Raw genomic sequence first — 15,605 nt, 5'->3', positions numbered from 1 at the left:
TGGTTCACGGAGGAAGAAGTTTTAAAGTTGCGGAGTCTATAAATCATGTGCAGATCACCAAGGAAGTAGTTTTAAACTTGTGTTGTCTAAGTATTATTTGTTTATCACCAGAGAAGAGGTTTTGAAGTTGCCAAGTCTATATGGCATGGGGGGATAGCCAAAGAAGATTTTTTAAAGTTGCGCAGTCTATATATCATTTGTGGATCATGAAAGAAGAAGTTTTGAATTTGCGTTGTGTATATATCATGTGTGGATCACCAAAGAAGAAGTTTAAAAGTTGGGTTGTCTATATATCATGTGCGGATCACTAAAGAAGAAGAAGTTTTAAAGTTAAAGTTGCGGAGACTACATATCAAGTGTTTTAAAGTTGCGGAGTTTTTATATCAATTGTTGTAAAGATGGGCTGTCTTTATATCAAGTATTTGAAAGTCTGTATGTGATATGCGGGTTACGGGAGAAGAAAGTTTAAAGGTGCGGAATCTATATAGTGTTTCAAAGTTTTGGTGGTTATTTGTTAAGTGTTTTAAATTCGTGGAGTCTACATAGTAGGCGTTTTTGAAAGTTGTGGAGTCTATATATCAAGTGTTTCAATGTTGGATAGTCTATATATCATGCCATGTGTGGATCACCAAAAATGAAGTTTTAAAGTTGCGGAGTCTATATATCATGTGTGGATCACGAAAGAAGAAAGTTTAAAGTTGCGTTTTCTATATGTGAAGTGTTTTGAAGCTGGGGAGGCTTTATATCAAGTGTTTTATAGCTGCACAGTCCATATATCATATGCAGATTACCAAAGAAGAAGGTTTCAAGTTGCGGAGTCTATATCTCAAGTGTTTTAAAGCTACGGAGTTTATATATATCAGGTGTTTTTATGTTGGAGTCTATACATCAAAGGTTTTAAACTGACAGTGTCTATTCATCATGTGCGGATCATGAAAGAAGAAATTTTAAAGTTGACGAGTCGATAAAAGTTTCAGATGCGGATCATCAAAGAAAAAGTGGTAATGTTGCGGCGTCTATTTATCCTGTATTTTAAATTTGCATAGTCTGTATAGCATCTGTTGTAAAGCTGTTGTGTTAATATATATTGAGTGGTTTAAGTAAGAATGCTTTCCTTACTTTTTATGAGTGGAGTGATCTGAGATTTTTGTGGAATGATCTGAGGTTACTTTGGAATGATTTCACTAAGAAAGATGTGACTCTGGAATGGTCTCATCACAGGACGTTTTAGATATTTAAGATACATCGTAAGCTTTTATTTTTTTGGTTTGAGGACTCTCCTCAAACCCACGTTTAGGTGATTGGAGGCCTCCTCTTAAAATATTTTACAAATATTTATTTATAGGTCTTGTCGCGGGCTTAATGGCAAAAGAGACAGTTCGGACCTCTTCTGACAGGTGAACGCTTTTAGGGTAAAACTCAGAATGAGGACTGCAGGATGCAGATTATAAACAATTATTGGATGAGGTTTTTGTGATATCCAGAGTAACCAAGGTCGAGGTAGGGGTTATCAGCCGAAGGCTGAGGCTGATAACCCTTACCGAGACCTTGATTATTCTGGATATCACAAAAACCAAATCTAATAATTGTTTTATTAGACATTGAACGAAAAAAGAATGGAAGGAATGTTTTTGCTTCTTCACTGACGGCAAGCAACACAGAGCACGCGAACTTGACATGATTACCCTTAGAAATCATGTACCGCGGTCATACATGAGATGATTACCCGTGACCTTGAGTGTCCTTGACATGATTATTGTATAATCTGCAGCTAGATGACGTCAGAGGCGCTGATTTCGAAAATTCACTGTACGCTTTCGGCTAATCGGAAAAGAGATAGTGACTTCAATGGATGATAATGACCGAAAACTGGAGGTTACATGCAGACTGTGCGTGAAATTCAGACCAGGGGTAAAATGCTGACTGCAGACTACAGAGTTTTAAGGTATATATAGTGTTGTTTCCATTATTAAAATGGACCTTTTCGGAAATACGTCGGCCATTTTGTTATAGGATACCCAGGTGTCAAATACGTATTAATGTTCACCCTGAGCATACCATAATAGCTATTTGAAACAATAGAATTCAAAATGGCCGAAAAGGTTCATTCAGGCTAATCGCAGTCTGCTATCCGGTTAGTGTAAATATTCGGGCCTGAGTAGTGCTCTGGTTAACCTGAACATCACTCAGGTTAGCCTAAATAATGCTTCGGTTATCCTTTGTGAGTGGGAGGCGCGGTGGCCTCATGGTTAGTGCGCTCCAGGGTTCGAGCCCTGGCCGGGGACATTGTGTTGTGTTCTTGGGCAAGACACTTTACTCTCACAGTGCCTCTCTCCACCCAGGTGTCCAAATGGGTACCGGCTGGGGGTAACCCTGCGATGGACTAGCATCCCATCCAGGGGGGAGTAGAAATACTCCTAGTCGCTTCATGCTACAGAAACCGGGATAAGCTCCGGCCTGATGGGCCACTTGGTTCGCATGCAGACTTTACCTTTTATCCTTTGTGAGGTAAGTTCTGAATGATGGGAATGCTAAAATGATTCGTTTTGCTCCTGGTCTGCAGTCTACATTTTACCATTAGTCTGCATTATTTCATGTCCGGTCCGCAGTCTGCGTTTTACACCGACCGTCGTTGAACGCCCGAGAACGTGGCGCAAGAACAAGGCAAAAAGAAGAAGTCTTCAACAGTCATGAAGCGTAAGAAGGAGGCTCATGGGTCCAAAGATGGTGAAAGATGGAGGTGAGTATCATAAGACTTTATGCACGACAGAGGTGATGGTTTTTATGATGAACTGAAGAAGTAAACCATTCTCCCAGAAGGCTATGTAGCGTCGCGCTCTCTTTGCGTTCTTCCACGCGGATTTTCGAACTAAAGAGAAACTGTTTACAGTGTATCTCTGGGCTAACAGAACTACCTGTACACAAAATATGAGAAATACTTTGGGTCTACCAACACAATATAATTAACAGGAGATTTCTTAGATTTATATATATTGTCAAAGTCCTGCCCTAAGCAATTAGAAGTTTGTTTTATCAATAGAAGTGAGCTCCACGGACACATAGATCGTACCCAAAGCAAAGACGTTATCTCTACGCATGCCGGAGCAAGTTACTGGAACTCACTCCCCACAGAACTAAGGAGGTGAAAAACTAGGTTCTTTTAAACAACGTCTTGAAAGAACTTGGCGGACATCAAGAACTATAAATTCTAGGCCTATATGTAACTTTCACCTGTATATTTGAATATTTTTCAAGTCAATTTTCGTGCCGGTTTAATTTACACGTAGGTTTCTTCTGTTTAGTTACATGATGCACGTGTAAACCTAGACATGTGCGCTGCATCAGCACAATCATACGCATGAGGAACGTATATGTAGCAATGCTTGCGTCGCATTTGTAATCCAGGCCGTCTGTACAGGGCAGACGTTGCTATGACAACGTTTTGACATCTTTCTATTAGTTTAGTCTCAGCGAAAGAAACAGCGCACAGCCGCGTGTGCATTTTGAATTCTCCTACGCCTACAGTAACATAAATTCGGATTGAGCAAGAATGGGGAAAACCAGCAAACACCGAGATGTCAACTGAGAGCCAATCAAAACTTTGAGTGGCTCCCATAGTGTTCATTATGCTATAGCTTTCTTTGTACTGTAGTGGAGAGACTGTGGGTTCTCGCAGATTGGCCATTTTCTTAAGGGCACATTTGTTAGCAACAAGTATTTGTCATTTGGTTCGATTTTTCTTCCACCTGCGATGCATTTTTTGCATCGTTTCACATTAAGAGGTGCCTGCTCCTTAAAACTAAATTGAACTGTTCTTTATGTGGTGCTTAATTAGTCGTGAAGAACCGAAGATGTACATGACTGTGCTTGAACAATCCAATCTGATTTAATTTTTTAAGTAAGTCGACATTTTTCAATTTGCAAATATTTACAACGTGTGATATATAATAGTATACTGATATGTGTGAAGTTATTATGCAAAAAAATTCATTGCGTGGACGAATATTAATTTATTCTGGCGGAATGAATGAATTAAAATTGTATCCAAGATGAGAATTTATCGAAATTTAAAGTTTTAAATCTGTTATATCTTAATTTAGAGTAGCAATTGAAATTAATGTGTAGTTCCTGCTGTAACAGTTATAAACTAAGGAAGTCAATAAACTGTAGTAAAATGGGCTGTTCCCACTTGTGTTTGAGGGTGTCACCTTAGAAAATTCTTACTGTTCACCAGCAGGAATTCCCAGAATATGTATATAGTCGGCACTCCTAAAAAATAGCAGAGCTAAATTTAAGTACTACTAAATAGCGTCTATTTATCACGACACTCTCTAGGGTTTTCAACAGGCAAATAGACGTTATAATAACATTCTTGTTTCCTAGCCAAGTTTGGATGCGGATGAGTTTGGATTATTTTCGGTGTAAACTCATCGAGACACCGCCGCTAGTCCTCCAATCAAAGAATGGCCCCAGTATCGAGAGCTGCTTATTCTCTTCATAACAAAGACAACAAGCTCAGTCAGTTCTCGGAGATTAACTGGTACTTCGTCCCCGACTATTCTGGCAATATTGTTATACTAGTTTGGTGTATAATACCTTTGTAAAGCAGTGCCACCTTCTACAACATTAGGTTGTCACCTTCAAAAGTTGATGAAGGATCATACATATCTCTCTGTCAGCAATGGATATCCGATAAAGGTATCGTATGATATTCTGCGGCGGTAGGAAGAATGATGGCAAATTTCTGTTCTTAATGCAATTCTCCAGTTGGGCAAACATTGAGGATGTCAGACGCCGTACATTTTCAACTGGAATTTCCTCAGAAAATGACTGAATCGGTTTGTTCTCTTGATTTCCAGACTTAAGAAAATGTTCATACTGAGTGAAGAATGCCATTTTCAACATGTAGCTGGAAATGTTTGTCCTTCCACTGTGGTGATTTGGTACCAGCTTTGATATATTTTCCTTCAAAATCTTAGCAAGAACGTAGCTGTACTTGATGTCAAGTGGCAGAGAATTGAAAATCCTGGTTTCCATATGAGAATAGGACAATCTGAAGTAAGATTCATTGCCTCCCTCAAATGGCTCTGCAGGTGCTGGTTTACAGACAACAATCAATGAGCCATAATGCTTCACAGCTTTTGGTAGCAGTAGGGTCTCTTCTACCACAGCTTTTGGCCACCAGTTCTGGAGGTGTATGACTGGAGCTAGATCCACGGATATGGACAGGTTGTTGTACTCTCTGCCAACCCATCTCAGTTCTAGGCTGCTGATTGTAGTTCCCCCGAGTAATTCTAGAGGGCCCTTGTCCCAGTAGAAGTGAAGATCCACCCAGGTGTTCTCTCTGCCAAGAACCCTTTGGATGAGACTGTATAGATAGCAGCCAAAGACCGAGGCCACTAACTTGTCGCCAATGAAGATATTCTGGATTTGGCCTTTGGAGAGGCCTGGCTTAGCATTCATTCTTACAAATCCTGGTATTGTATCATCGGCTTCTTTTATGTCCAACAACTCGGCCACAGAATGCATGTACAAGAGGAAATCAAACTCTTCCATTCTTCCGATTTTGGTTCCCTCGCTCATACTGCCAGAAAGCACAGGTGTGAACCCCATTCTGGTGTCTAGCTCATTCACACCTCTGGCAATTCTACTCATCAGTGTGTTGATTTCTTCCTTTATGATTTCCAACTCTTCCGTCATTTTTACAGGTCCTTCATCTGGATCAGACAAATAGTTGAGGCACAGAGAATCAATGTCGCCCAACTGGGACTTTAATTTGGCTACATGATTGTCCACATTGAGGTTTTTGTCTATAGGGGTCCGCAGTGTTTCCATGGTTTTGGCCAGATGTGAATCTGGAACACCACACCATAGTGTCAATATCTTCTTTTCCAGTGGTGATTTGATATCCAGGTTTCTTCCACACCCACTAGAGTCAGAATCATCTTCGTCTTCATTAAATGCAATGTTTTCTGTATTTGCAAGCTCTTCAGGCATTCCATTTTCAAACTGCATATTATGACTTGAATCATCACTTTCATTTTGTTTATTTTCACCATTTGCAATTGATGACAGATCTAATTCATCAAAAGGCTCAGCGTGGTAGGTATCTTCCTTTACATGTTGTTTCTTGGATGAAGGCTGATGTAATGTGATGGTTTTACTGACTTCATAGCACGTCATCCGATTTACATCTCTGATATCATCGGGAACACCGGCTTTCATCAACATAGCACTCAACGATCTATCCATGTCATTCATTTCTATGAAATGAAGACAACTCCTTCCAAATCTGTCTTGCATGTCCAGTCTACTTCCATTTTGCAAGAGTACTTCAACCAAATCTTGGTCTTTCCTCTGAAGTGCTGCAAACAGAGGTGTGTGCCCATTTATGTTTCTTAAATTAACATCAGCCCCACTGGCTGCCATCATTTGAACTATGGCCTCATTGACTGTGGGAATAGCCTGGGGTTCGCCATGTCTACCTTCGGTGCCCATATCCAGATAATGAAGTGTACATTCCTGTCTGGTGTTGACTGCATTCACCATGGCACCAGCTTTGATGAATTCTTCGAGCATCTTAACTGTAAAATCAGAGGGGTTTACCAGAAGCCAATGCAGTGGGGTGTCTCCCATAGAGTTGCTAAAATTGATGTCACCATTATAGGCTTGCAGTAGCTTTAGAGTCTGTATCCTCTTCTGAATGAATCTGTTCTCATCTCCCACAACGTCAGAGAATGGAGTAGTAGTTCGCTCAGCTAAGTAAGACATCGCTGTGTCCCCTTTAAGGTCGGTTGCATTGACCAGGGCACCAGACTCCAGCAAAAACCTCACAACATCATCACAGCCATCGATTGCAGCATAGTGAAGAGGGGTCCGATGTAGACCGTCTTTGCCATTGACATCTCCGCCTTTCTCGAGGATCATCTGCGTCACTCTCACACACATAGGAGTCTGATCCGCATCATGTTTCTGCTCCCACTTAGCGTAGTGGAAGATCCTCACAGCATTGTGGAGCAAATGATCATCAGTAGCCATTCTGGTGTTCACTGATGCTCCTGCCTCCATTAAGAACTGGAACTTCTCAAACTGGAACTGACACTCAGGAAAAAGCCCCGAGAACAAGAGCTGCAATGGAGTGTCGTCCATCTCATCGTAGAGCTCAGTAGAGGCACCATTCTGAAGCAGTAAGTTCACAATGGCAGCATCTACACTAGTATCTATAGCCATATGCAGAGGAGCTTGCAGGTCCTCATTCTGCAGATTCACGTCACTCCCTAGATATATCAGTAACTGGCATATCTCTTGTCTGTTCTTGGTCACTGCAAAATGAAGAGGCCCCATTAAGTCCTCAGGCCCAAATGGTCTGTTTAACAGAGACAAAACGTCATCACTGTCATTAACAATCTGGGCCACCTCATCTGTATCCCCATTCTCTATTGCTTTATGTAGCTTGCGTATCTTGTCATTTTGTGACTGATCACTTACATCATCCTCTCCTGGAAAGGACTGCTCTTCCATGCTTACAATTCTTGTCGTCTTGTAAATAATATTGTTCTGCGTTGTTCCCAGAAACAGCTTTCACTGAAACATAATACAAGTAAGCAATATAACTCATTTATCTGTACACGCCAAACGCCAGATAATACAAGTTTAAACATTTTTCATGTAATCAATGTCATAGCACAGTTTGCGGAAAAAAACTTGATCGCCCCGTTCTCACCAGTTAGGTGGGAATGCTCAAACTTTCTAAAATGAAGCAAAGCATTTAAATGTTTAAATTTCAGTTTAATCAGATGAACAACAAGCTTTGGTAAAGCAATGAAGTGTAAACTAAGGACAGATACCAAAGTATGGCAAGCTAAAAGGTCCGAAAGGTACACCGAACGGGCGCGTAATTAATTCTGTTTACACTATGGAGTCACAACTTAAAGGTGCAGTAAAAGAAAAAACAAGATTTGCCAATACAAAATTAATTTGGTCAGGAGCAAACTAGAAGGCGTTCGAAGGTGCACGTGCTTGAGTTCGGAGGTGTTGTGAAGCGCTCCGTAATGTAGCCGTCGTAGGCGGCCGCTGCAACCTGCAGACACTAATCACAAAATGGATGAAAAAGAAAGCGATAACAGTTCAACCACCAAGGAAGAAAAACTAAAACGATAAAGGAATGATGGATCGCAAACTGACGGAGATCTGAATAACGCTGTTGGTGAAAATTCCCAAGATGGCGCCCCGACTGTTTGGCAAAAGGGGGTCAACAAAAAGTAAGACTCTCTGCTTGAAAAACGTTCCTCTAGTAGAAAACCTAACGACGATTTAAAGAAGTTAAAAGAAGAGAGCAAGAACCTACAAAAAGCGCAAAAATGGATGACAGACGAGCTCAGAAAACTAAAACGGAACTACAGTGAAACCTTTATTAAGCGGACACCTTCGGGACCTTCCCAAGTGTCCGCTTAATGGAGGGTGTCACCTAATAGAGGTTTGTAAAAATTTGCGCAATGTTTGTTAACGATTAACATTCAACGGCTACTCTATACTGTGATAAAGTTCCATTTTGTTAAGGAAGCTAGCCAGAGTTCAAGTTCAATACCTTTCATTATCAATGTTAATTTGTTTTTTAAATGCAAAAACATAACAGCAAAACAGCAACGATAATACGCGCGGTACATGGAGTCTTTCAGAGTTTGTGTACAAATTAGTTATTTCTTAAAGTAATTATAAATTGAAGACTGTTTCTGGTTTCGAATAACTATTTCCTGAAGCAGATCTGTTGTTTTAGACAGGACCAGCGAAAGCTTCTCATTCCCTTGAAATCTTGCATTTTCGAGAAGCTTTTCGGCCATTTGTAGCCCGTCCCAGTCGGATTTTATTTCCGGTGCCTTCTCTTCCTCATCATCCACACATAGCGAGAACGTAATCCAATACTCCTACATTGTCAGTTTAGTCCGGTGTCCGCTTAATAGAGGATTTTAACAATAGAAATTAGCCAAATACAATTTATTTTAGTGTCCGCGTCCGCTTAATAGGTATCCACTGAATAGGGGTTCGTTATAAAGAGAAATATAAGACGTTAACTTCGGGACCCGGCTTAGTGTACGCTTAATAGAGGGTGTCCGCTTAATTGGGGGTCCGCTTTAAAGAGGTTTCACTGTAGATAAAAGCCACTGGGTAATTGAATGACGCAACGGAGAAGGTCATCAAAGTGAATTAAGGTAATTCCATCAAAATAAAACTCGCAATAGATTTTCTTTCGAACTTTGCCTGCTGGCTACTTATATCAAGAGAACTTAAAATTTGAAATAAAAAAGGGGGTCCCATATTCGTTTAGGAGCAGGAGGACCATCAATAGACCCCATAATTCCTGAAATTATCCGCTTTCAGAAACGTTTGTATTTGAACCATTCACCTTACGCATTAAGAGAGCAGAAAAATAGAGAGAACGTTAAGCGAGAAATACAACAATGGATGTATTTGCATAAATGTTAAGGAGCAATTTGACGTAGGTTTCATGATAAGGGCACTCATATTTAGTTGACAGGGATACAATATGTTCCAAGCACGCAGTGCTCTAGTGCCACATATTATCTTTTAAAAGTGCTAGCTATGCTCTCATTTTCCGTGATAATGTTTTACTCTACAATAGAAATTGGTCCATATTCACTGTATAGAAAGAAGGTGATCTCTGGACTCAAACTAAACAAAAAAAAAGCAATAGGTCCCGGAACTCGTTTTCGAGAAAACAACGATGATTTGTCTCTCGCGAGCCAAGAGTCACCATTTTGTATATGTTGTGTATGTGTACACGCTCGTGAGCGCGCGCCAATGACGCGAAAATCGTGCGCAGTAGGGATGCGCGATGCAATTCTGAGGAATAACCTCAAGGAATCGACCTCCCACAACCAATCAGAGTGCGTATTTTCTTTGGGCTGTTTCTGAAACACTTAAAGGAGCTTCGCCACGGTTTGCGCACCTTGAAAAGTTTAACCTAAATTTTTCAGGATCGTCGTTTACAATCTCAACCAAAATTAAATAGCTTGAACCACTTTTTGGAGACGTAGAGTTGAAATGAAAATCTGAGCAACCGATTGGTTTTTTATTCAATGTAGAATTGAATGCCTACCTTCGTTTAGCCAAGCTAATTTCGTGTACTGTAAAGCTAAGCTGTAACATAATCTATATAAGTGTTCCTTTTCGTCAACGTCGAACGTCGCCAACGATTAAGCCCCTTCTACATTACACCAGAGACAATTGAAAACGGCGTTTTCACTCCAAAAAAACGCATCAAATGTTTTCCGTCCACACTACGCATGAGAAATTTTAAAACGCAACAGTCACTTGTGGCAGGAAAGCTTGAGTGCACCCTTGGGGGTTAACTTAATCACATGATTATCACTGGGAAGATAATGTTTTCAAAACTTCCGTTTTCAATTGACAGTTTATTTTCATCGGTGTTTTAATCAGTTTTCATAAGTTCAACAGTTTTAAGATATACGCTGTTACGACCGCAGGTTATCTCTGGCAGCTTCGCCAAATTCGCCTGATTTGCAAACTCCCTAGCTTGTTTCTGCTTGCACCTGTCCTGGCTGTACCAGGTTTTAATGGTTTGGGTGACACCAGGAGCCCAAGGCGCTATAATTGTAAATGAAATATTGACAAATTCAAGTTTTGTTTTGTTTTTTTATTTTTTGTATGTTTTTGTTTTAGGATTGCTTTACTTAAAAGCCGTTACAATTGATAAGCTCAGGAATTTTTCAGCTTTAGGGCCTATTCATATGAGCCCGCGGTTTAGCTCAGTTACCTTGACGAATTTTGCCCGGGCAGAACTCCCATATGAAAAGGTCGGAGTGCTCATCGGAAAATTTGAATTTAACCCCCAAAGGAGACCAATCTGCGCGTGGTTCAAGCCCTACTTCACCGCTGAAAAGATACCACTTAACACGGAATAAACTCGACTACCAGCCGCTCTTCAGGAAAGGAACCTGTGCCAGTAGACGGTACTCGAGGGACCGGCGGAAATCGAGCCTAACAAGGGAAATAAGGGCGTTTCTCTTGCTAATATTACAGCTAAAAAGTGGCGTTTCGTCATAAACACCCTAAGCGAGACGTCAAGCATTCCCGACCTTTTCATATGGGGTCCCCCACCCCAGGGAATTTTGTTGTCTGTTTATACACGGAAATTTCATATGGTGCCACATAAGAAAGCGAAGCTATTTTGTGAAAAAAACTTTCGTCCCGGCCGGGCTTGAGTGTTCATATGGGAAAATTGTCATTCCGTTGCTGAGATCTCGGTTCTGGCCGGCCTTCTCACATGAACACATCGAAATTTTTACAAAGGAGATCAGCCCGGTCAACCGAGCTCACTGAATGACAAATGCTGCTTGACGCAGTGTGACACTAGTTGGCAGGAAATGTACATAAATCACTGTAAACAGAAGAGACACAGAAGTTTGAGACTATTTCTGACATTGTAACCGCAAATGAATTACCTTTGCTGGAAAAGAGAGGTAGTTTCTGCTTTCTGATCATGTTTATTTGAGCTTCTAATGACAGTGTAAAATCGGTACAATGGTTCAGCCTGCTTCATTAATCCGCTTTTGAGCAACTGAAGTCTTGTCTGCGGCCATACAGCATTTTTTCTCTATCCCGATAATCTCAAGAAATCGTGTGATCCACTTTTATCGATCTCCGACATTTGCCAATTTATTAGTATCGAATTCAATCGACCACGATCAATCTTTATCGACTATCGAAATGACAAATTGTAACACCCTGAATAGTGAAAATAATCCCGGAAGTAACGAACGGTCCCTACTAGCCTCAAAATTCGTTACCAAATTGAAATACTAAGCAATCAGTGAGAATAAAAATTAGTGTAAGATTCAAGCAGATTCAGAGAGTATATACTAACTTATGGGCTCAGAATAAAACTACATTTATACCTCATAAGTCCTTATACACGATAAAGTAATTAGCGTGGCTTACCTCTGTAAGCCAAAATTTCAATTTCTATTTGGAAGTGTCTGGGACTCCTTGTCCTCATTGACTGTTTTACGACCTCGCCACCTCAATCTATATCAGAAATTTGTCAAAGATGTCTTGAAACTAAATCGGAAAATAATCAAGACATAGAATCAACTCGCTATAACACTCCGTAGTGGAGCGAGCTTTTAGGAAGAGGAACTCCCATGGCCCACAATTCCATGCAAGATTGAAATTGACCAAATCCCAGGGCCCTACGTCTTCCCCGTCCGCTGAAGAGAGAGAACCATGGGAACGAAGTTGACTTAAAGTAAGCATGTAATACATAAACAATAGCCTCCATTTGGCGCGAAAATATGCTCGGATATTTGTCCGCGGACATTATCTGTTCCGAAAAGCGAACAGTTTTCCGAGAGCGTAACTCGAGGAAAACTGTGAGCTATGAGGTACAGATACTGTCCAAGGACAAATATCCGAGCATATTTTCGACCCAAATGGAGGCTATTGTGTTTATTATTCTTCAAATCTTTTTCGCAACGCGCGCAGTTTTGAAAATTGGGGAATACTCTCTTTGAAAACTCACAATTGCAAATTAATTCTAAATTGAACGAGAAAAACCGTACGATTACTTAACCTTTTTCAAAGTTTCCGCGCAAAATTTTCGTCATCATTTTATGTGATATTATTGGCTTGGAAAATTTCCTATTGTCTTTCAGCCAATCATAATCCAGAATTAAGATGTGTAGTTTGTACAGGTATTATACTTCTTGCACTGGAGTTACACTTTTTGCACTGGTGTTACACTTGAACTGCACCGCTCTCAGCCAATCAGAATCAAGTGATTTTTTCGTGAATATTATTACACAAGTTAATTACCCAGCAAGCGAATTCTTGTTTATTACATAGTGGTCAAACTATAGTTAAATAATTGATTTAGAAAGCTACTGTAGCTTACTCTTAAACCCGAAAATTAAGAAATTTTGGATATTTTTGTTTTCTTTGTTCAAGCACTACGGTTACATGTAATAGAAATCTTCAAGGGCTTAAATATCTTGAGTAATCAGTATTTGCCTGTGCCATGCTTCTGACTCGATAATGTCCGTTTGGATCCAGATGAGCCATTTCACTTAACCAGTTAACATTAAAACAAAAGCGAGGAGTTTAAATTGCTTTTCTCTAGCAGTCATGCCCAGAGAATTCCCTTCCATGGCATGAAATTCATCTTTACCAGTTCTCAAGGCACATAAGTCCGAAATGACACAAAACAGCATAAAATTGGCTAAGTCAAAAATTGAGACTCAATAGACCACTTTCGATATATTACAATTCAGCCTAACACAATAGACCTCAGCACGAGGCTTTGGGGAACAAACCCCACATACTCTGTAGTTACTCCCCCGAGCCTCGTGCTGAAGTCTATTGTTTTAGGCTGAATTTTAATATATCGAAATTGGTCTATTTTCAGGTTTTTGTCTAGGCCACACTTTTCGCCCCAGACCACGTGACCCGAAACGATTGACCGTGGCGAAATATAATTTGAAGCCTAGGAACCAGGCAAAGTTTTACCTACTCTTTTCTAGACCTCACCATGTGAAGTCCCTATCCTTTTATGTAGCCCCAGCTTGAAAATGATACCCCTTTCGGGCGGGGCCTGCCGCTATAGTCCATTATAGGAAGTGCCCCCTGGTAATACTTTCCTCTCCATGTTGTTTCGAACTGTATACAATTAAACCCCAAGGTATGGTTGAATGCTTTTATTTTACGAAAATGCGTGGATTTAAACTGTAGCTCGGCTGAAATGACTTGACTAAAGCAAATTTACGCCTGCAAAACACGAATAAGACTGAGACAGCATCTTCGAAAGTGTCTCCACTAGAGTTTGCCTCATAATGGAATCTAAGAGTTTTGGAGTTACTTACAAATTTTATACTGTACTACTGTAAATACTTCGAACACTTTTACGGTTTTATTTTCGGACACTTTTCGTCCGAAATTAAAATCGTCCGAAATTTTTTGCAATGTATTGTAGTCGGCAACAAGAAAACTGGATAGAGCAGGCATAATTTAGCCCTGTTAAAGGTTGTAAAAAGTGAAAAGCATAGAAAGTTCTTTATCACTTCTTGGCAGTATTGCCTATTTGGGATTCTGTTCAAGTGAGCTCTTCAAATCGTCTTTTCCGTGCATTGAAGTTTGTCGTTTCCGCGCCGGTCACTTGAACATCATGAGCTGAACTTTGATGGTTTTCCTGAGCCTGCAGACTATCTCTGCTTTCACAACGTTTGTGTACTTTGTAGTTAGTAAAACAGTCACGTACTCCATCAGCCTATAAAACACAAAAGAAGAGCATGGTATGTAAAAAAAATAGTTACCAAGATCACAACATGGCTACAGGTGTATCTCCCTCAAAGTAAGGGGGAATTATGTATAGAGGGAGGAATATTAAGTTTTACAATCAAAATGTTCAACTCTCCACAATGCATGTTTTTTTCTTGCATAGTAAGTTAGTTGGGAAATCCAGCTGAAGAAATCTCAATATCTGTTAAAAAAAGGAGATATACTCTACCGTGATTTGAAATGCAACTGTCATTTGCAGTCGAGAAGGTGACTTATACAAGTTTGCAAATCTGTTGATGAAATAAAAATCAATACTGTTTGGACAGAAAATGATATGCCAATGCAGAAGTTAAGTTAAGAAAAGTTGAAAAGAATTATGCTTTTATTCGACTCCTAAAGGAAGTACACTGTTGACAACCTTTCTATTGGTTTCTCAGATGTGTGTTAAGTGTGTGAGCTGTGATATCCTTTGGTCCCATTTGGGCGATCTTGCACTTTTCTCAATCTTCTGAGAAAAATATGAGGAATGAGTAAAAAGAGAGCAGATTAGTTTGCGCCGGTAGTTCAAAGACACTGACAACCCTACAGGAAACTGGTATATCTTTAAAATAACTGTAAGCATTGTTGGGATCATTGAGCAAAAAATTGAAAACGCAAGAGTCACTTAAAAACGATAACGCTGTTTATGTTTCTTTGTTTCGTAGTTCACACTAGCCACCCTGCTCTAGGTGCGCGGGATAGCTGGGGAGCAGGGGATCGGAAAGCGGTGAAAGAGTTTTTGTTCCTAACCCCAAAGCCCCGTTGTCACTCTGCGGTTCTTTGCACTACCCCTCGACTGAAGCGAACGCCTGGAAACAGTGTAGATTTCAACCGACCTGTCGCTGCTAACTATCCATAAAATAATAGAGAACTGTTTCTTGTGTATACCTCTGATTGTCCTCCCAGCATGGAAAAATACCTTTCTGGTTAATTTACGCCATCAGTACACGCTCCAACTCACAATTCAAATTACTTTGGAAAGGGGAGGGGTAGTTGATAGACTTGTTAGAGAGGAAGACTCCATTGAAGGAAGGACTTAGATAAATGTAGAAGAAATACACTAATCTACTGTCTGTACTTTGACAGAGAGATGCCAGAGAGAATGGGCTCTAGTCAAAGCAAAAAATCTGATTATACCTATGTAAATAGCCTCTCCATTAAGCCCCCCAAACTCATCATGTATCTGAACATCTACAGCAAGCTGCATTCTAAAAGAGGTGTAAAAAAAACATCATTGATAACAGCAGTAGTTCAAG

At 40.2% G+C, this 15,605-nt stretch overlaps 1 protein-coding gene and 1 long non-coding RNA gene across 3 annotated transcripts in view; both read right to left on the bottom strand.

The window, feature by feature from the left end:
* Positions 1 to 15,249, bottom strand: part of LOC145464046 (uncharacterized) — a 34,444-nt gene extending 19,195 nt beyond the window's left edge. The window contains exons 1-3 of the long non-coding RNA XR_014041385.1: positions 15,238 to 15,249; positions 14,540 to 14,600; positions 14,067 to 14,299 (exon numbers count right to left, since the gene is read on the bottom strand). This is a non-coding gene — a long non-coding RNA (uncharacterized LOC145464046). The remainder of the gene's footprint in view (positions 1 to 14,066; positions 14,300 to 14,539; positions 14,601 to 15,237) is intronic.
* LOC145464004 (uncharacterized) lies at positions 1,171 to 12,541 on the bottom strand. 2 transcript variants are annotated; one of them, XM_081447805.1, is made up of 2 exons: positions 11,980 to 12,541; positions 1,171 to 7,584 (listed from the first exon to the last, which is right to left on the bottom strand). In XM_081447805.1, the coding sequence occupies exon 2, from the start codon at positions 7,519 to 7,521 to the stop codon at positions 4,627 to 4,629; it is 2,895 nt and encodes a 964-aa protein (XP_081303931.1). In that variant the 5' UTR covers positions 7,522 to 7,584; positions 11,980 to 12,541; the 3' UTR covers positions 1,171 to 4,626. The 2 variants fall into 2 exon arrangements, with proteins under 2 accessions (XP_081303931.1, XP_081303933.1); XM_081447807.1 differs by lacking the exon at positions 11,980 to 12,541 and having other exon boundaries at positions 1,171 to 7,322; positions 7,489 to 9,222.
* Positions 15,250 to 15,605: the final 356 nt, after the last annotated feature.

The sequence above is a fragment of the Orbicella franksi genome, chromosome 12 (assembly GCF_964199315.1).
Source record: "Orbicella franksi chromosome 12, jaOrbFran1.1, whole genome shotgun sequence".
Lineage (NCBI taxonomy): Eukaryota > Metazoa > Cnidaria > Anthozoa > Scleractinia > Merulinidae > Orbicella > Orbicella franksi.
Note: the sequence above shows the minus strand (reverse complement) of the source record. Positions and strands in the feature narration are given on the sequence as shown.